This window comes from Rhamphochromis sp. 'chilingali' (genome assembly GCF_963969265.1).
Source record: "Rhamphochromis sp. 'chilingali' genome assembly, chromosome: 6".
NCBI lineage: Eukaryota > Metazoa > Chordata > Actinopteri > Cichliformes > Cichlidae > Rhamphochromis > Rhamphochromis sp. 'chilingali'.
In genome coordinates, this window is record NC_137933.1 from 10,844,657 (window position 1) to 10,866,091 (window position 21,435).

The following is a 21,435-nucleotide window of genomic DNA, read 5'->3' on the forward strand; positions in this document are numbered from 1 at the left end:
GTCATGTTCCTAGTGCAGCTGCAATAGACTGTGAAAGTGGAATAAAATCTTCATCAATCATAGTAGATGGCCAATTTTGGTGTCAGCCCATCAGAAATGAAGAAAATGGGCTCCATCACAGACACACTATTTTAAACTGGTGTTGAACAGTGAGGTTTTTTTTTGGGGGGGGGGGGGGGAGGGGGGGGGGGTTCTGCTGAGATCAAGAGGAATTCAACAAAGCTATTGTATCTTGGGATGCTTTGTGCGTCCTTGAAATTCCTTTCTGCTTTTATGAGTATTGCTGCCTTATAGCGAACAGGTATTGCTGAGTTTCGTGAAGCAAGTCAAATGCTTATTATCTGTTGCACAGATGCAGCATAAAAATATATGTTCATTTTTTATCTCATAACAAGCTTTTAAAGCACTGTAACGTTCCCATTAATGATATGCACTGCTGTGCGAATGGCAACGATTATCAACAAGAATTATCATCTTAAATATGCGCCTTCAGGAAATGCTGCACTTTTATTTCAAGCGTAATCCCTCCTTACAGAAGTGGTAATGGAAGGAGAAGTTATTGAGATGCTTTCTTATTAAGTATTTTAATCCCGACTGCCCTGGAACTGCTGCAGTGACATGCATAGATGTCATAAAAGGAAAGCACTGCCACTACAGGGAACAAGCAGGGCTGATGGTTGTGTTGCCAAAGCCTCATTTTAACCTTAGTCTTCTTTATCCTCATCAGCATTACAAAGGCAAAGCGTAATCTGTATTTTTTAACCATGAAAGTTAGAGTTCAGTTTGTTACCACTCTCAGTTCTTCAGAAAATATCACTCTACTCAGTAACCTTTAGCACCTTTGTCTGAACTTTTTCCATCTGCCTGGATATCATTATGATCATAAATGAATAAAGCACATACCCTCTTTAAATTTTTGAAGATGCATCACATGAGTGGAATTTTTATTTCATGTCATTATCAATTTAAACCACTGTATTTTTTTACTAACCCCTCCACAAGCAAACAAAAGATGCTCGTGGACTTTGAAGTGGTTGTCATTTTGATCAGATCGGACAAAACTTGATGTTTTCAGGTTTTGAGTTTTTTATTGTTCTGTCAAACTGACACTCATATAAATTTCTGTTTTGGGCATCTGTTGTGATGACTATCAATCATCAAAAATTGCTCATGACTGCTTATGCAAAGAAAAAAATATGACCGGCTTAACATTTAGAACTGCGACTTTTGATCAAAGTAAACTTCTTCAGTGCGCTTCGTGTAGCTGTGCATCGTATGACTTGGAACTTTGCCGCATAGTCATGCTAACAGTAAACCTTAGCATGAAGTTCAAAAAGGCAAAAGTCTGCTTGAAGAGAGTGAGCTGGGATGACAGAAATTGAATACCATGGTTTAATAGGGTATCCCATTTTAAACATGATCTTGCTGTGGCATGCCTTTTAATTAGCAGTGCACAATTACATATACCATGTCTGTGAAAACTAGAAATTTATAGGCCATGATATGGCACTAGTTCTTAATGCACTGTAAGATTTTATGGGCTTTTGGCACCCACCAACATCAAACACCTAAAAATGAAGTTGTATTCTGTTATCTAAAAGTGCTCTACTGTGTGCCTCCTACAGAGACTCTGTAAAGATTGTTTGTAGCATAGGATATAACTCATTTGAATTCATTCATAGTACATGAGGATAAAATAAACACTCCATAGTATAAAATGTTCTTTATTTTAATAGAATTTCCATCTGTCCATCTGTTCAGTCAAGTATATTAAGAGTTAATGAACACATTATCTTCAGAGCAGACGTCAACTGTGAACGTAATTAGACAATGTAAAATCCTTATGAGGCACAAAGCTCCATTTTGTACCAAAATACTGAATATTGTTCAGCTGCATGCTGGAAAATGGGTACTTAAGGCAACAAATTAATAATGCCACCGCTTTTCATATCTAAGGTGACAATAAAATCTCAGGACTTGGATCAAATGTTCATGACTCTTAAGCTGCCAAATATGTAAACCAATAAACTTTTTAACATTTGATGATAAATTGTTATTAGAGTAATGTGAAGACAGTCGTCAAATACCCTTCTTTTTCAGTTTAGTTAAATTAAAAACTGGTTATTTAATCTGCTCTTTAGATTTTAATATGTTCAAAACCCAGCCATCAAAAGCATTCATATTGTGCCATAGCGTAATGTACAAGGAAGAATAAAATACAGGAAAAAATATGTATACCGCAACAAGTCAATACATTTAATGACAAACTTCCTTTTATTGGCTGAAAGGAGCACAAACTGTGGCTTATTTTTCTTATTCAGTGTGTTAACATGCACACTTCTAATTTGACCATCACCTGGTAAAGGAAACACACCAGGTATTGAAACTTTCTGACACAGTAAAAATGAGCCAGTTCACAAAAATGACTTGTCTGTGACAATTCATTGCGACGCAGCCTAGCATTTGAAGTGTTTAGACGTGGCTTCTAAAAGGAAAAACATAGCAGAGAACACAGGGAAAACTTCAAAACACAAATTAATGATTTTGGAAAATAGTTAAAAGGCCACAGCTCACTGACACACAGCAGGTGGTGAAGAACACTTACTTCCTCTGTCTCTAACCTGCCAACTGATTCTTAATGATGTTTAAATTTCACAGAAACAGGATATAAAAATGTGCTTTCTGGTAAAACTACAACGTCTTTGTCCTGATATGACCTTCTGATTTTTTTAATACTTACTGTGTGTAAAAATGACTTGCTTCTTTATCTGTCAAATTTAGCAGTGTTAACTATTCTCACTTTCTTCTGTTTTTTCTGGATCTCTAAAATTAAAAATATCCACGTCTTACTTGTCAGCTGCTAGTGATGGGACAAAAGGAAGCAGCTTTCAACTTTGCCCTGTAAGAAGGAGAACCTGGGCTCTAATAATGGGTTACTGTGCTTTGTTTATCCATGAAAGCAGAAATCAACAAACAGGAGCAAGATGCTAACAACAAGTCCTTTTTCTGCTGATAGAAGGACCTGCAGGCTAATCTCCCAATCCTTCCAGATAGTAATCCCTCTATCTTGTAAACTGTAGTCCATGTGCTTTGTTTAAAATATTGCCTCAATTTTGTTAGACACACAAAATTAATGAGTGCATGTTAACATACTGATTGCGTATTGCCAATACAAATTTACAGAAATTAGAATATTTCAAATTCAACACGTATTTTGTTTTGAAAGATTCAGTCCCTGAAGTAAAAAAAAAGAAAAAAGTCTAGGGTATATAGTCAAGATGCGTTTCTGCTGTGCAATTTCTATCACTCATAAAGAGAGTACATATTTGAAGCAAGTATAGTATGCATCTCGACTGCAGTTTGTAAGCTTACATGATGTCCTTTTGAGGTTCACATGATTTTCATGTTGAACTGCACCGGTGCCTCAGTTGGGCTGGCCTCCTCTGTTTCCTCTTTACGTGGCACATATTCAGCCTCTATACTTGACTTTGTATTGTCTTTCCCTCTACTCCAGAGGAACAATATTACAAGACAGAAGAGGACCACTCCAAGGAAAGAGATAAATCCCATGGTGGTTGCAATAATAAGTGTCTTTACATCAAATGGAAATGGAACTGTGGCCCGGGTCACATTAGCACCTTCATCACTAGGCTGGTTGGAAATGAAGGCAAATGTCTTGTTTGGTTGGTGGGGCCAATTCGGGGAGTAGCTATGCACAAAAAGGTGAGCAGCTTTGGTGTCGTTGCCTGCCGCATTGCTTGCAATGCACGTATAAGTGCCATTGTCCTGGATTTGGGCGTAACGCACCTCCAAAGTACCGTCATTAGAGACAGAAAGTCTTGACCTCATCGTTTTGGTAGTGATGTATTCCTTTTTCGGGGACAGCCACATTATCACAGGAACTGGATCACCCTCGGCCTGGCAAGCAAAATTAACTGTAGTTCCTTCGTCTACGTGGCTTTCTTGAACCTTGTAATCCTCGATCTTTGATTTTTTGCAGTTGAAGTAGTCAGGAGGGAGTATGTCTGGAAAATCCTTAAACTCTTTTCCTTGCACAACCTCTGGTGAAGCACACATGGGCTGTTGCCTGTTGAAGTTTAGCCTCCATCGCCGACGGAAGACCCAGAGCAAACGACAGTCGCAGGCCAGTGGGTTGTCATACAATGCCAGTGTCTCCAGGTTTCCAACTGAGTGAAAAACAGACTCCTCCAGAGTGCTCAAGGCATTGCTGGATACATTGAGTACACGGAGGTGGTTGAGGCCTTTGAAGGAGTAGGGCTCAATGGCAACTAATTTTCCACCAGCCAAATGAAAAGCCTGGAGCTTCTGTAGATTGAACAGCTGGTTCCCTTCCACAGTGCGAATGGGATTGAAAGACAGATTGAGAAAACGAAGATATCTCAGGTGACTGATAGCTTGGTAGGGGATGACGGTAAGATTACAATTTGTGATGGATAGTGAAGTGAGATTGAGTCCGAACAAGCATTTTGGGGTCATGGTATCCAGAGAAGGCATGTGAGATATCTCCAGTACTCTTAGTCGATATAGCCTCTTAAAGGAGTAATCCCTTATGACAGTGACGTTGAGATAGCGTAATCGAAGTGACAACAGGTTATGCAAATGGCTAAGGGCATCAGTGGGCACTGAGGCCAGATTGTATCCCTCAATATTGAGACTTTCAAGGTTGCTGAGTCCGTGAAATGATCGGGGTGAGATAAAAACCAGGTCATTGTCACCAACTTCCAAAGCCCTCAGGTTGTACAACTCCTGGAACATATAATCGAGCAGAATGACAATTTTGTTCTCACTTATATCCAGCTGGGTGAGGTTGTTCAGGCCTGTGAACACCCCAAGCTGAATAAGCTTTAGCTCATTGTTGCGCAAACCGAGCGTCCGAAGGTTCATGAGGTTGCCAAAAGCCCCAGGCTCAATAGAAGAAATTGCGTTTTCGTTAAGTTGCAGTTCCTCCAGCTGAGGATAATTAATGAACTCCTCAGGCCCCAGGGTCTTCAGGCGGTTCTTGCTGAGGTCTAACAGCTTTGTTTCAGTGGGGATGCCCTCAGGAAGACTTGCTAGTCTCCGTCGATGGCACACGACTGAACGCTCCTGAGCGTTGCAGTCACATCTGGAAGGGCAACCAGTGGTGGAGCCAGAAAGGACGGTGCCCAGCATCAGGAACAGGATGGGCTGCCAGCACGCCACCAAGTAGCTGTGCCCTCCTGCCTCTCCAAACACCATCCTACTGCTTACCTGTAGAAACATGGGAGGGGGGGGGGGGGGGAATGGATTTTAGGAATTAAAAGGTATGTGTATTTGCATAAGTTTACATTTGTCTTATAGTAATTATCAACTTTTCATTAAAAATAAAGAAAGCACAGTAACACTGAAATGTTTTCCTATATAGAAAAGGAAGTGTTGAAATCCCATTCACACTATGTGGGGCATATTTTGTCTCCTTTTTGCAAAGTCAGTGGAAATCACAGTTTCACTTGTATGATTTTATCTGCACAGCTTCACAAAGATATAAGCCGCCTACCCCCTTTTCCTTGCGTATAATTTCATTATAGTGACTTTCCTCACAAGTAATGGAATTATCCAATCAATAAAAGGGCTTGGTCACACAGTGTAACAATCCTGCTGTGCTTCTGTCTTCAGAGTGCGCCGAAGACAATTACTGCAAATATTAGTGACACGTTGTCTCTCCACATAGACACATTTTTTTTTAAATCAGACAAAAATGCTGTGGTACATCTTTAAATGGCTCCCCCAAACATCCCATGCTGTTGCTAAGCTGTTGACCTTGAAGTGATATAAAACAGAGATTGCTGCCAAGTGGTGATAGATAGAGAGAGGAGGATTGTCAGAGGACTTTAAACCCTTATTTGATTTTGACTCAGGGGCACTTTAACTTGGTAAAACTTTCAAGCTCTACTTCTCACATCAATCACACAATTTAAGTCACAGCTCTATCTGTGGGATACAATCTTCAAAGAGCCTCATTCAAAGTGATTTTGTCATTTCATTTCATTGGTGGCCTCACCTCTGTTTTGGTTGATAATTAATCCCTTATATTTGAATGGGGAAGAAAAAGCATCTAAGTGCCTAAAGTAGTAGTATACTCTAATACATTTGAAGTAGGAAATAAAATTTCACATGATTATCAAATGATTAAAGAGAAATATCTTTGTGAGGTTTTTTCCTTCTCAAAAGTATGATAGTTCATTATGAGAGGTTAATAGTCTGTGTCTTAATATTCATCATGTTGTCATAAGATGTGGAAGATGAATAAGTGTTCCAGATCCTGTTCTTACTACAGAACAATGTAATATGAAAATGCTTCAGATTTTCTGTGCAGTGAATTTTGGGACCTGCCCGACTAGCTTAACAGGCAGTAACAGTTTAAAAAAAAAAAAAAAATTCAACTTTTTATTGAAGCTCTTTTTTCAGCGTAGCAATACAAATTGCACCTCTTATTTAATTAAAATCATGGATCTGAGGCGGCTTGGATTGTGGTCTGAGTAGTTCCAATGGGAAAATAATTGCAGCCTCCATTTTCACTTCCTCCAGAATTGTTCATTCTGCTGGCTGCTTATGTCAGACGCTATGGGCGCCAGTCCAGCATGTATGGGGATTTGTAAAAAAAGAAAGAAAAAAAAGAGGGAAAAAACATGCTGTCAGAAATAGAGGTCATCCAATTATCAGATCTGATATTCATATTTTTTTCCCACTATTATGCTGTTAAAAAACTATTCTTGATAAAGTGAATTCGTTTAAAGTGGCTTTCGTGCAGTCGCCTCTTTCTGCAGTCACCACTCTGTGTTCTGTTTGATTGGTTACGAATCCCAAATAATAGCCTTTCATTACAGATGGCTAAGGGCAAAGAGCACAGACTAGAGCGAGTGAAGGTAGGCTTCACAAATGTACGTAGCCATCAAGTATAGCGATGCAGATGTCAGGTATAGCAGTGCATTCTCATCTCAGGGCATCAAATACTGTTATTTTGATCACTGATATGACAAAGATATGCACGATGTTATCTGTGCTTTTAGACTTGAGTTGTTGCAGTATTGAATGAAGAGTGGTATTATTTTTGTGTGTTTTTTTCTAGGTGGTATCTAAAACAAACTGAACAAGAAGCACAACACACTGGAATTCTGTTATTTTTGTGGGCTACACAAGCAGATAATGGAATATTATATGCTATGCTTATGCTAGCTGCTACGCTAGCACAAGATATCCCTTAAATAAACATGCTTTTCTAGAATTATTAGCCAAAAACAGTGCAACAATTAGTTTAAAACAGCGGTCCCCAACCCCCGGGCCACAGACCTGTAAATGGTAAATGGCCTGTATTTGTATAGCGCTTTACTAGTCCCAAAGCTCCATACACAACCAGTCATCCACCCATTCACACACTGGTGATGGCAAGCTACATTGTAGCCACAGCCACCCTGGGGCGCACTGACAGAGGCGAAGCTGCCAGACACTGGCGTCACCGGGCCCTCTGACCACCACCAGTAGGCAACGGATGAAGTGTCTTGCCCAAGGACACAACGACCGAGACTGTCCAAGCCGGGGCTCGAACCAGCAACCTTACGATTACAAGCGAACTCCCAACTCTTGAGCCACGATCGCCCGGCTCCATGAGTCGTTTGGTACCGGGCCATGAGAGTTAAGGCTCGGGTGTGAAAGTTATGGTTGTCAGGGTTTTTATCAGTTTTTATCATTATTATCTTTTATCGTCAACTCAGTTTCCCTTGGTCTCTTCCCATGTGTTATGAATAAATCTTCCTTATTTTGGTACCAGTACTGATTTTATTTTGTTGTATTTATCTGCGACACCTTAAAGGCTGGTCCGTGAAAATATTGTCAGACATAAACCAGCCCGTAGGGCAAAAACGGTTGGGGACCGCTGTTTTAAAACATGGTGGTTAATGAGCAATACAAGCGTCAGAACAGTAAATGATCAAGAAGAAAAACAAATGTTTCCACTAGATAAGAAGAGATAAGCCTTCTATACTGGAAGTCTCACGTTTCTTCTGCCATAGTTTAGTCATTTAGGAAGAGACACGGAACAAATCAATTAACATAACCGCTTCCATTACATGTTCCATCATGTGAATTTTGCAAGCTTTAAACATACATGATCATTCACAGCTAAAATCGCTGATAAACTGACTAAATATTTGAAGAAAACATAGAAAAGCACAGACAAAAGGACATAAGGAGTGGCAATTTGCTGAAAGTGACACTTCTTCAGGTTAGCACAGCATGCACATATCCAGCTGAAGTAATCATTATTAGTCTCGTTTCTGCTATAAAGTCAAAATGAATTAATTTGGGCTTTCTGTTATTCAACATTTTGACAAGACTGTAATATTTTGCAGCAAAAACATCAGTTATTAGTCTTAATTACTAAAAACTGATATTGGTAACAGCTGTAAGTAATAAATAAATAAATGAAATGAAAATAGGTTAATCTCTAGACAGAATGGACACTTATTACTTGCATTTACAAATTGACTGCACGTAGCCTCTTACAAAACGTTGGCAAAATATGTTTTAATATGGACAAGCTACAGTGCACTGCATTTAAACCCCCAAATCCCATTTATAATGTAAGCACATGTTTAACTTTGATCCACTGTGTCAATTTCTAAACCTCAGATTGTAGTGAAATATTATCAAGACATAACGCGATTATCTGTTTGGCTCCAAATATGAGTTTAATCTTGTCGAGAATATGAATGAAGATGAGGTATGCCGATGTCGCTGCTGATCGAAAACAAGCAAGCTTGAATGCAGCCGTGTTTTTTTTTTCTTACTTTTTAACCAGAGTATCATGCATAATTTATGATTCAGCGTGTAGTAAGGGCAAGGGTACTATCTGTGTAATCTGGCCTTACAGTCCATATCTACTCACTGTATCACCACCTCGTTTTGACCTTGAGCTGGAACTCTGGAAACAAAAGCTGGGAAATAAACTCTCATCTGCAATCCTTGTTTGTAGTTTATAGTCTTTACATGTTAGCGTGAGCTTTAAAAAAATGCTCTCTCCTTTGAGAGAATTTTATCGCTTGATCTACTATTTCACATACACTTTGTCGTGACCCTGATTATTTCCATTCTTTTTTTGAAAGCATTGTGTAGGAGGAGAATATGAGTGGACAAGCCTTTTCTCTTCTGCCCTTTTATGACTGCTTGCATTTTTCTCTGCGGACCTCTCACCCTGTCACAGTCTTCTCTCAAAAGCATGTCTGGGCTCACCATTAGTCTCTTGTTGCCTTGAATCGCTGCATCTCCTCTCTTGTGGTGCTGTGTGGTTTGATATAGGGAAAACTGAGAGAAATGTGTGCACTGCTAATGGGTCACTGAATGTCTCCAAGTAGCATACAGACAAATGACCTATATGCATCAGTGCATACATGCCCTTTAGCTGTTTTTAGTTATTGTTAAGTACCTATTGTGTGGCATAATGTTAGAAGGTCTGTTGTAGTATTTACATTGAAAGGATGCTTCAGTGTTTTAAATAGAACGGTTATTAAACCTGTTCTACTTTTTTTCTTCTTTAGAGGTGGGTAAAATACTGTCAGTTGTAGCATCAATGTATTTGGCTAGATTTGCTAGTTTGTTTCCATGTTTCTAATCCTTAAGTATATAAGCTTGGGTCTTCAACGAGAGCTTGAGGATCCTGTGGAGTGTCTTTGCTGTTCCTAGGACTGCACTCTTCTGGAGCTGCATCTATCACTACAGCCTTCTTCCTCTGCTTGTTCAGCACTACTATGTCCGGTCAGTTTGTCTCTATTTGGAAGTCCCACAAACTCTTAGCTCGATCATGCTCAACCACCCTAGGAGGCCTAGGACTTCCAGGGCATACTCGGCACAGATCTTCCTGTATACTATGCCAACCACTTGGTCATGGTGTTCCATCTATGCCCGGCCTGCTAGCACCTTAAACCCTGCTGTTTTATGCTGGATAGTCTCAGGATCATTTTTGCACAGCCTACACCTGAGATTAGGTTGGTGTGGTAGACCACAGCCGCTATCGTTCTTGTGCCTAGAGCTTGTTTCTGTGCTTCCATGATGCTTCTGTCCCAGTATCACGGCAAACTATGTAATGGACATGCCAGTCCACCATGTCCATTTCACAGTTTGCCTCTTAAAAATGTGAAACGGACACGAATGCAGAATATGATATCGGGGGAGATAATATATTTACAGCCACAAAGACAGTACATTCCAGTGTCCTTAATCGCCAGAAACGATTAAGCTGGTTGGCTAATATGTATATACATGTAAATGTGTTAGTAATGTCTGTTCAAACGCTATCCCAAAATATCTTATGTTGGCTTGAAATAAAATATCTCCCTCAGTTGTTACTTCAGCTTACTGCAACTTCTGCATTTGTGTACATTTCACATTTTAGAGAGACATTTTGCCATATTGGGATGCATAATCGGTGCCTCTCTGATGTCTTTCATTTTAACTTTGGTATTATTAATAATAATGATAATAATAATGGATTGCATTTATATAGTGCTTTTCGGGGCCCTCAAAGCGCTTTACAATTCCACTATTCAGTCACTCTCACATTCACACACTGGTGGAGGCTACAGTTGTAGCCACAGCTGCCCTGGGGCAGACTGACAGTGTTATTGGTAGGATTTTTAACAACAGCCACTTCTTCTATCTGCCACTGGTACATGCTGTGTAGGGGCCTCTCCTTGCATGATGGTTCCTCTTTTTGCTCCTCTTCTTTCTCAGGTTTCTGCTGCCTGAGATACTAAGCACATGATCAGTTGTTGCCATCTTACTGATGTACTCATGGATTTTTGTCGTTTCATCCTGGATAGTGGCTCTGAGTGTGTGTGTCTGTGTATGTATATTCTCAACAAAATATCTCTAACTAACCTGGATGCAGGTTTGGTGGTGGTTAGCTATCTCTAGCTCGCTGCTATCTTAACTTATCCATAAGGATACGCTTATAAGAAAGATCTGTTTGCAGTCTTGGACTGCTCGAGTTTCTTTCTTTTTTTTCTGCCATCTTGAATCACCAGCTTGAGTTTGTAGACTATATTCCTTAATATAATAGATGATTTTGCTTTTTGCACTTATTGATGCACCTGCATTATGGACACGGATGACGTGTCTATATTTTCAACATAGCAGAGAAGTGCTGTTTATTGATCCATTTTTGTAGAAGTGTTTGAAACTGTGATTAAATTAGAGTTAATGTCCTCTTCTGTGAAAGTTTGATATACTTTTATTCAAACCATACTCATGTAAAACTGTATTTAGTTAAGCCAAATAAAGACTTTTGTTTATTTTAAAATTAAACATAATTTATCTTGTTCAGCTCTCATTTTTCAGTGCGTGTTCTTAACAGTGTTTTACTGTTGGGTGACCTGTAGCTTTGATTCTGCTTATTACTGCTGTGAACAATCTGCTTATTAGCATCCTTTTTATATATAACTTGTTTAGTGGCAAACATATCCCAAACAACTTTTGCTATTCTGCAATTGTTTAAAGAACAGCAAGAATAAAAGGAAAAAGCTACAGCTCAGAAGCAATAAAATAAACACATAGGATTAAGAAATAAAGATTGCCTCCACTGGCGCGTTTGTGTTCAACTGACAATAAATTGAAAGCAAACATTTAGACACCAAAAATCAAATAAATAAGATAAGCTTATGGGCTACGTGGAAGTGAAGTGTTTGTGGGAGATAAAAGCAGACATGTCTTTTAGACTATCCAGAGACGTATTTTACGATTGTGAACTTCACCTGCAGTTCAGTTTGTGATACCTTCTGTGTTCTGTCGCATACTTTAATTATCGAGACCAAAGGTTCTTCTGTCATTAATTGAATAACAAAATCAAAATGAATTACAATTAATTGTAATTAATCAGTTTACACATAGCCCAAAGTTCAGTGATTCATGATTAGCATGGGAATGTTTAAATGGAAGCATACGCTGATAGCACTGAGCCTGACATGATATTCATTGACCAGCAATAATATTAGAAGAAATACTTGCTGGGTGAGCATAAACATCTCAAAAGTATTTTAGAGTAAATGTTGCCAAATAATCAGCATCCTCCAGAAGGAGTCAGATACGAGATATCCTGTGAAAACAAATCCCCCACAGAAAGTCAAAGGTAACACTCCCTGCAAACCTAAAAAGAAACTGCATAGCCTGATTATCCACCATGGCAGGAAAAAATGCTTAAAGAACGACAAAATAGTTCAGTGCATGGGAACTACCCTTGTTGACATGCAGAAACACACCTAGGTCAGCAAACTCGAGCTTTCTATATTTGACAGAAGTGTACTCTCAGTCTCAGATTTTCATGCAGAAAGGCATTTTTGCCTCGGAAGTTGCTTCAATGAAGACGTTCACCCCTGTGCTAAATTTTGGTAAAAGACTGTCCCAGGAGGAGTTTAGGTAATTAAAGTGATCACTGAGCATGACATCAAAATGCACAAAACTTTTCCAGGCAACGGTTCATGCAAAAAGTAAAGTGTATTTAGAGTATGTATTAACCTGAGCCAATTTTATGTCTTTGTAATGCACAGTAAATCACCCACGGCTTGCTAAACCCGAGACAAAAAGTCCTTGCAGTGATACTTTAAAGTTCCAAAGGGACCTACACTCCAGATCTACCCCATAATCCATCATAACAAGTAATAAGAACTCAAACAACTGCAAAATCCATGACAGTAACACCTGGAACTTTTTCTCAGCCAACTGGTTTCGTGGAGTACTTTCGTGGAATTTTGGATATTCTGGGTCCTTGATACTAGTCTAAAACCTAAATGTGTTTCTCCAGCAAATTCGAGCAGGGACTGACACTTAAGCATTCATGACGAATACCGTAATTTTCAGTTTGACAGGTGACACTATAGATTAATGGCCTTAAAGATGGCAAGGGACATAAAGCGATCACAGCAGCATGTTCTCTACCGGCAACTGTGCCTAATAGAACAGAAAATAACGATGTCTAGGCTTTCCATCCAACTCTGTCTATTGTGGGGTACCTTTACTACACTCTGACCAACACAGAATTTATCCAGACCGTGGCTTGTAGTGGTGGTCGCAAGCCAATAAATATATATTTAATACATGCGCACTTCTAAATCCTGTTTGTGTCATCACTTGGCTCAAATCAGACATAGTATGAGAGCCTAAAACTAAAAGCAAACATTTACCTTTCCATTTGCAGCACAATAAACCAATAATTCATGCAGTCTTTTAACAGTGCTCACTTTGATGCGTGGTGCTTTTGATCATGTATGCTTTACTGCTTCAAGGGATGCCCCTTGAAGCACCTCATCAGGACCACCACTATGCTCAAAGGCACCCCAAGGGTTATGGCCAGCAGCAAGTTTGCATAAATTGCATTGTTGCAAATGTTCATCCACTACACTGCAGGTCTGGAAGTAATCATCTATAAGGCCTCTGTCATCTCCTGTGTGGTCAGTGGACGAGACTAACCTTATCACTTTTGATCTTAGTGAACCCTATTCAGTGGACCCTTTCTTTATGCTAAACACCCACGGATAAAGACTATTTTGTCTACTGGTACCAGTATTTTCTTGATAATGAATCAAGTCAGGTAATTTTTATATAAAACCACTTTCGGCTTAATGCCGATTTGAACCCATGAAATTACATGAATTGAGCCCCCCACACACCACATTTTGACACATCACAGTGTAACAAGCACTAATGATTAGAGTTCAGTTCTGTTTATTTTCATTTAGGAGCTACTGTTTGGAGTCCAGGCTTGGAGGTATGTGCAAAAAGGGAAATCTAAAGCGCTCAGTTCTGAACCTCCACCTACATGTCACACCCTGAAGAAGACTCCTGCTGAAACATGTGGGTGTCAGTCATGCTTGAATAAAAGCTTTTTTTCATGCTTTTATTCAAGCATGACTTTTATTTGAGGTATGTGTGAATAAAAGCTTAAATTTTACTGTCTTGGTTTCTGTTAACCTCAAGGTTTGCATTAATCTGACTGATATTGCAACAGTGGTGTCAGACTTTGCTTTTAAATATTACCATTAGACATTTCCCAAAATGTTAAACTCCTACACTAGAGTGTGTACAAGAAGGGAGCAGGGCTGTTTATAGGAAAACTAAAAATAACTGGGTCATGATCGGTTATGGAAAAAATGACTTGGCTGAAACACATGATATAGATTTAGAATTTCATTTGAAATAGCTGATTAAAGACATAAAACATGAGATCGGGATGGCAATCATAAATACACAGAATTGTAATCAACTGTTATTGTACACCCTAGTCTCACAGCAGTTTGTGAGTTCCTTTAATCTATTGATTTTCCTACATTATATTGTGTCCTTAAAAATGATTTTTCATGAGTCCACCGTCATGCAGTGTGTACTGATTACAAGACAAGAAAAAATATGGATTTGCATGCTGAAGGCTGATGATAGAGGAGCAAGTTTTCTTGACTTTAGACAATCCAAGTTCAAATCAAACATTTCACATGTTGTTAGTGTTAGACATCAAAAATTACCATTTGGTTAGTTTTAGAATAAAATAGGGCTTAAAATACAGCAATTGTCACATTTTGTAAAACTTTGTATTTTTGGTTGGCATGTTGACTCATGATGCTGTGTTGATGGTCCTGTCGCGAAATGTTTCCTTTTGAAATGGATTGTTTACAAAATCATGCACACCAAAAAACGTAACAGCTCATTTCTCCATATCCATGAGAACAGGCGGAAATGTAATATATTAACTTCCAACACTGCAATTGCTAGAGGGGTTGATTTGAATTTTGCTTTGTTGGAAAAACAAAACAAAACAAAACAAAAAAACTGTTTTGCAGAATTGCTAGTTTACGGTCAGTTATAAATACAGCTGCTGTCTGAAGCAGCCATTGGATTCAGAAAGTAGACTTGAAAACAAAAAGTCATAGCTCAAGAGCCTTCAAGTACTTTGGTGTTCCTATGAGTAATGTGAGCCAATACCACATTGCCCAAGGCTGACCCATGGTTACTTACTCATTCTGTATGCATCTGGATTCTTTACTTCTAAATGGTCCATTACGTACCTTCATTCTGGAGTTGGCTTGCCCTTTTTTAATAAGTGTCTTTGGGTACCTATATGTCTGACTGGCTTTACCTAGCACTCTACTCTCCAAATGATACTCTGGTCAGGTACCTTAAAATCAGTGTGTGGGAACTTCTGTGCTAGAAGCTTTAGAGCTGTGAACAGCTGCCTACAGCTTTATGGGCAGGCCAGTGAGAGCCAGAGGGACACAGGCAGACAGGCTGATGAACCAATACAATTAACTGAAAGAGAATGAAAGCTGCATACAGCGCTGTTCGTTCTCATTTTACAGTGTCATTTGATTTTGTGCTAATATGGAAAATGTCATTTAAGAGAGATTTAATTTGCTACTTAAAGACATTTTCCTTATATTTTTTATCACATTATTTTAATTGCTAATTTCATTTTTGGTCTCACAACTGATTATTTAATAACGTTAAGAGCTAATCACATCTTGTTTGACTTTTTCTGGCTTAATAGCAAAATCAGCGAGATCCACAGCGAAGGCTGACTTTAAAAAAAGATCCTTTCCAGGAAAGAAATCTACAATATACTTAACCTATTACATGGTATTGCCATGCAGATGGGTTTCTTGGTTCAGCGGCAGTCTAACAGTAGTACTACAAAAGAGGTTCTTTCTTCATTAACACCCATTCATCCTGAAAGTCAAGTAGCATGAGCTCGAAATTACACAAACCTTTATCCCCTACCCACCATTTGGGAATATAAGATGTTTGGGATGAAACTGAAAAGAAAGGGCTAGGTGCCATGCTAAAGGCATTTTACAGCAGACAAGCCTCTTATAGGCCATCATAGAAGGCACAATGAGAGATTTTGAGAGATTTTCTCACAAAATCACTTGGGCAAGTGGATACAGTACAAATATGAAGTTAGAGTGCCTTAAGATTCCAGAGGCTTATCTGTTCACTGCCCTAGTCCTTACAATTCTAAGATTACAGAAATATAGATCAGTAATCCACTGTCCTGTTTACAATGTAGGAAAAAAGACAACTGATTTTCTCTGTGATCAATTCCATTAATTCCGACTTCATATCGTTGTAAGCCATGTTATACTTGGGCTTGAGGCTGCCAATATGCAAGAAGATGAAACAACCTCCGTTCTCCATCCTACTGGCCCCTGACTGGCTCATATTTTGCATAAAGCTGTTATTATCAAATTTAAATGAAGAAGGCTGCTGCAGAGCAGCAGAACTGTGACCTTCTGAATATATTTGTAGAACGCAAATTTGACTATCCTGTGAGAGATCTGCCTTTGTCTGTCACCTCTCCATCCAGCAGACACTGTATAAACACGTAGTCTGACAGTCTTCACCCCAATCACTTCTGCAATTTCGTTTTCAGTGTAGCTGATGGTGCTCATTATGCAGCAGCATCTTCATTCACCACGGATCTTGCTTTAGAAAATGTTTTAATAGTAACACCCTAGATGTTTTCTGGCTGTTTTCTGGGACATCACAAATGAACTGTTATGTGGAGGAGTGCCCTGATTTTAGCTGTAGTGAAACAGGCTTTCGTTTGAACCCAGTATCAAAGATCAGAAAGAAATGAGGCATCAGTGACCATACAGAGGCTTTAAATAAAAATGTAACCATTCACGAAGTGTGAGGCCATTTGTGGCATTCACTTAATCATAATGGTCCCTTTTGAATGTGCTTGCAAATATAGCTTAATTGTAACTTTATCCTACATATGTTTTCTCAGCTTCTTTAGTATTTTATTTGAAATGGGGAAAACTGTAAATTCACTACACAACAAACAGCTTAGCTTTGATGATCTGCTCTTGATCTTACTGTCAGAAAAATAGCTGTTTTCAGGATTATATACACATGACTACATCGCAGATTATTAAACATGTGGTAACGTGGAACAAAGCAGTGTGAAAAAGCAGAGTCTCTTTGATTGTGCTTATTGGGTTATATTTTGTTTGGAATGGAGCAGATTGTAGCATGTGTGCTGCTCTTGTCTTTATTAAGGCAATTTTAGGGGTTGTAAGGGTAGCCAGTACTGCCCAATCTAATATATCAGTAGCTGCCTGGGAAGGAGAAATAGTCGGAAAAGAAGAAAATATGCTCATTACACATGTATTTGTTGTGGATCGCAAACAAACATAAGATATCTCTCCCTTGAAGCTGTGTACTTGTATGAGATCATAATTTTAAGGAGGTGCTGCAGATCAGTAACATGTTCCCCTGAAAACATTTATACATATTACCAATAAAATATGCCAACTTGTAGGTCTAAATGATTATTTTGGCTTGTTTGCCTCTGACTTCACTGCAACCAAAGTGCCTTTGTTGGCTAAAACTAATCAAAACCGTGGTCCCTGGAGTCAAGGTGTTGGATTCCACCATCTACTCTATCCACCCTTCTGCATGACCAGTGTGGTAGTGCTTCATTCACGCACTAAAACATCGCCCCTGAAAGGAATCCGGCCAGCTATTTTGCCAGAAGTAAATCAGATAATGCTGGAGAATTTTAGAAGCATTGTTTCTTGGTAGCACTTTATTGTGTTTTTATTGAGATGTCACCATAAAGCAAGTTTAGAGTCCTCTTTGTGCATGCATCATGTTTTAATTATAACAATTCTGTGCATGTATTGATACACAGAGTAACATTGCAAGTTTGAGAAGAAGATCCAAAAATTCTATCCACATTTTTTGATCTCATACCAATAATTTTAAATATCTACTGAATGTACCCTGCTCAGTAAGTCCAAGTTCCCTGTGGCTGTGATAGAGCGACGAGCATCTCAGAGCCTATGTGTCTTTTCACCTATTAAGTCATATGCATGCATACGTCTGTCAGGTACTCTGTCGCTGCCTTTAACGCTCAGAGACAGGAATGTAGTTTACAGTTAATATGAACAACTAAATGAAATGACTGATCTGATCAATACAACCTGTTAATGGCAGCTACACTGTAAACAATGCTTAAAATAGTTACTGATTTGAGGATTGGTGTCACATTATTATCCCTTGCAACCATCAAATCCTTATTATTTAGTTACAAAGAGGTTTGCCTGCAGTCGTATTGTTTTCTTAGTCACGTCATAGTCCTTCCATTTTCACCATCCTAGTAAATAAAAGCTTTTTTTTCACTTAGTAAGGAAACTGTCTGGAAATGTCTTTCTGGTGCCTTATCTTTTTAGACTCCTAAAGCGAAGGAAGCAGCTAATTGTTTTCTGCTTTAACTGTTGCTTTGGATGCTTAGCTAGCATCTAATATGAAATGAACCACACATTATTTCAGTGCGACTGGCTTCCACTGGTTTGTCGTGTTACCATTTTTTTATGGCTGAAATATTGAGTCTCTCATTAAAGCCTGGGCCATTACTCAGATGGTTTGAATAGCAAGTCTGACACACGCAGGTGCCTACAGAGTTAACAGTTACAGCTGTTTCATATCTGGGCTTCACAATTTAGGCACTGAGGTATTACAAAAAAGTTCTGAAATGTGCAAATTTGTCAATCACTGTTAATTTCACTGGAATCCAGGACAATACTAAAGTGTTGCTATACAGATAGAATGTAAACGTATATGATACGCAATCTGTGTATTTCACAGCACAGTCACACAGAGTTACATACTCTGGCAAACAAAACAAGCTGATACTGACAATATGTGGCGTGGATTGCTGAATAACTGTGTGAACAATAGCAGTGACAGATTCAATCACCCAGCTGTTCACCAGCTATAATCAGACATCTCAGTCCTAAACGTGCCTCGCTTATTTCACTTCATCAAATTAGGCTTGAATACTTTGAAGCTGCGGACGTGCACACAGTGACAAGCATAAATATCAACCCCCACCCCCAACCTCAAAAGTAGAGAGTCAAATCAGCCACTCTAACCTGATTACAGGGACCCAATTAAAAGCTTTGTCTAGCTCATAAAATGTTGACGTGAAGAGCAGAGCCTATCAGCCCATCACTCAGAGATTGTCGGGGGTCTGTGGCTTGGAGAGGTTGTTAGCACTGTTGAGAACAGAGAAGAAGAGTCCCCCCCCCCCCCCCCCCCCACCCACCCATACCATTGCTGTCTGCCTGCTGAAGCGTTGCAGCCATGATTACGAAGATGCAAATATAACAGGCAATAAAAATTAAAACTGAGCGATCGTTCATTTGACCTGCATAAATAATCAAACAAAGTCACCCCCCCCCACACACACACACACACACACACATATCCCACGCCCACCCTCTCCATCAACACTGCCCGCCATCCATCTGCTGAATGTAACCTGTGGCAAATCAAGCACCTGCATAGGATCCCTCTTTTGCCACTGGAAATGGCCAACAGCAAACTGCTGCCGAGAATGTGTAAGTGTCAGTCTGGATGAGTTTATTGGCATTTGAAGGAACACGAATGCAAATGAGCAGACTAGGAAGCAGCAAGAAACCAACCTGGCAGAGCACAACACACACTCTATTGCTCAGATTCACACCTTTATTTGGGCTCTAAAGAGCCAGGAAGCCAGGATATATGAGTTGGATTTGGGGTTTTGTTTTTTTATGGATCCATCCAAACTCTCAGAGTATAATGTGTTCAGTGTGCACTACACATTCATATACACACACCATGGGAGATATCTGAGCTTCATATTGAACAGTGAGATGTTATAAGCACACACCATATGTGTGTGTGTTCCCTCAGTACAAACCCAGATTGAACAGAAAAACAGCAAAATGAAATCCATCTGAATGACAAAGCACAAATAACAATTGGAGTTCTCCTAAGAGTAAAATTCTTATTCTTTATATCCCCCGCCACATTTGCATATGATACACAGTTTTATTCTTGACATTAATTTGCTCCCTGGCGATCCTCTGGCCCCACCACTGCACCATAATAAATCTGATCCAATGACTCAGTGCTCAAAGCCCACCATAGAGACAGAGTACTTACCAGGACTGTCATGCAGAGAATTCTAATTCAGGCAGCTCCATGTTGCCAAGGAAATTCAAAATGCCTCCAAAAGCATGGAGACAGGGATGCAGGATTCAAGACAGGCTAGATTCAAATGGCAAAGAGGGATATATGCCGAGATGTGAATCCCTTGTCTGAGGGGCATTTGAGAAAATGCCTCCGTCCTCTCCAGATGCGCTAAATCCGGCAGCACTGATAGGCTGACATGTAAACACACAGGCAGCTCTGCTGGCTCACACACGCTCACATACATGCTGCACCTAGCAGAGACAGAGAGGAAGAGGGAGGGGCAGCTGATGAGAGAGGTGGAAGGAGGAGCTGCAGTGCTCTGGGAGAATGAGAGGCTCAGAGCACAGGCAGCGAGGGGAGTTGAAAAGAAATGGAGAGAAATGTTCTCTGATTGCACTGGCAGCATCTCCTTTTGATTTTTGTTTACCGTACTTTTCCTATTTATGGAACGATCGGAATGATCTGGTTAACTGAATTACAGGGTGGTGCGTGAGAGGCAGAAATTCAGAGTAGTAGTGACAGAAGAGGAGGCTGGAGAGGGAGAAGTGTTAATATATATATTTAAAAATATGGATGAAAATAAGGGGGGAAAGGAAGGCTTTGGTTATGAAGGGGAGGAGGGGGAAAATACAGGGACATAGGAGTTCATTTTTAGCAGTATATGCAAATCTCTCCTGTAATGACAGGCAACTTAAGACTTTTGAGGATAGGGATGGATAAGTTTCTGTTTTCAGGATTCCTTGCCAAAGTCGAGGATTATTGCCACCCACAATGCAAAGTGAGGTAATCATCAGACAAACTCACCTTTGCTGTGAGCACTGAGAGTTGGGGGTAAGAAGCAGCGGCTTAACGGTGCTAATGGGTATATGGAGCTGGCACACACATGCTGGCAGTGCCAAGGAGGCTCCACAGTCAGGGAGTGTTTACGGGAGATTAGAAGGCTCAGGATATAGTGGAGTGGTGGTGGACATGAAGGGCTCCTACTGAATGAACCGTGTGACAAATGCTGTAAGTGTTAGAAAAGGAGACTTATGATTTATTGTATACATTGATTCTGTATGAAAAGGATATAGTTTCCATTCAAATACTTGAATTTTCTGTTCGGGTCAGGCTGGAGCCCATCCTAGCTGTCACTGTACATCCTGAACAGGTCGCAAGTGCTAACACAGAGATTCGCACTCACATTCACACCTATGGCCGATTTAGAACAACCAGTTAACCCTAACATGTTTTTGGACTGTGGGAAGCAGGCAAATTACCCAAGAGAGCCCACGCACACACAAGGACACCACCCTAGCCAGCCGGTGGATTCAAAACAGAGCCTCAACCTCCCTTTTGCTTTAAATCTGTTAGACAAACAGCAGTACACGGAGCTGTAGACAGCCAACGGTGGTACAT

At 39.8% G+C, this 21,435-nt stretch overlaps 1 protein-coding gene across 1 annotated transcript; it reads right to left on the reverse strand.

Annotated features, from left to right (window-relative positions):
- Positions 1 to 1,756: 1,756 nt before the first annotated feature.
- Positions 1,757 to 20,245, reverse strand: lingo1b (leucine rich repeat and Ig domain containing 1b). Its single transcript, XM_080885535.1, has 2 exons — positions 20,008 to 20,245; positions 1,757 to 5,250 (listed from the first exon to the last, which is right to left on the reverse strand). The coding sequence occupies exons 1-2, from the start codon at positions 20,017 to 20,019 to the stop codon at positions 3,391 to 3,393; spliced, it is 1,872 nt and encodes a 623-aa protein (XP_080741661.1). The 5' UTR covers positions 20,020 to 20,245; the 3' UTR covers positions 1,757 to 3,390.
- Between the last annotated feature and the right edge of the window lie 1,190 nt (positions 20,246 to 21,435).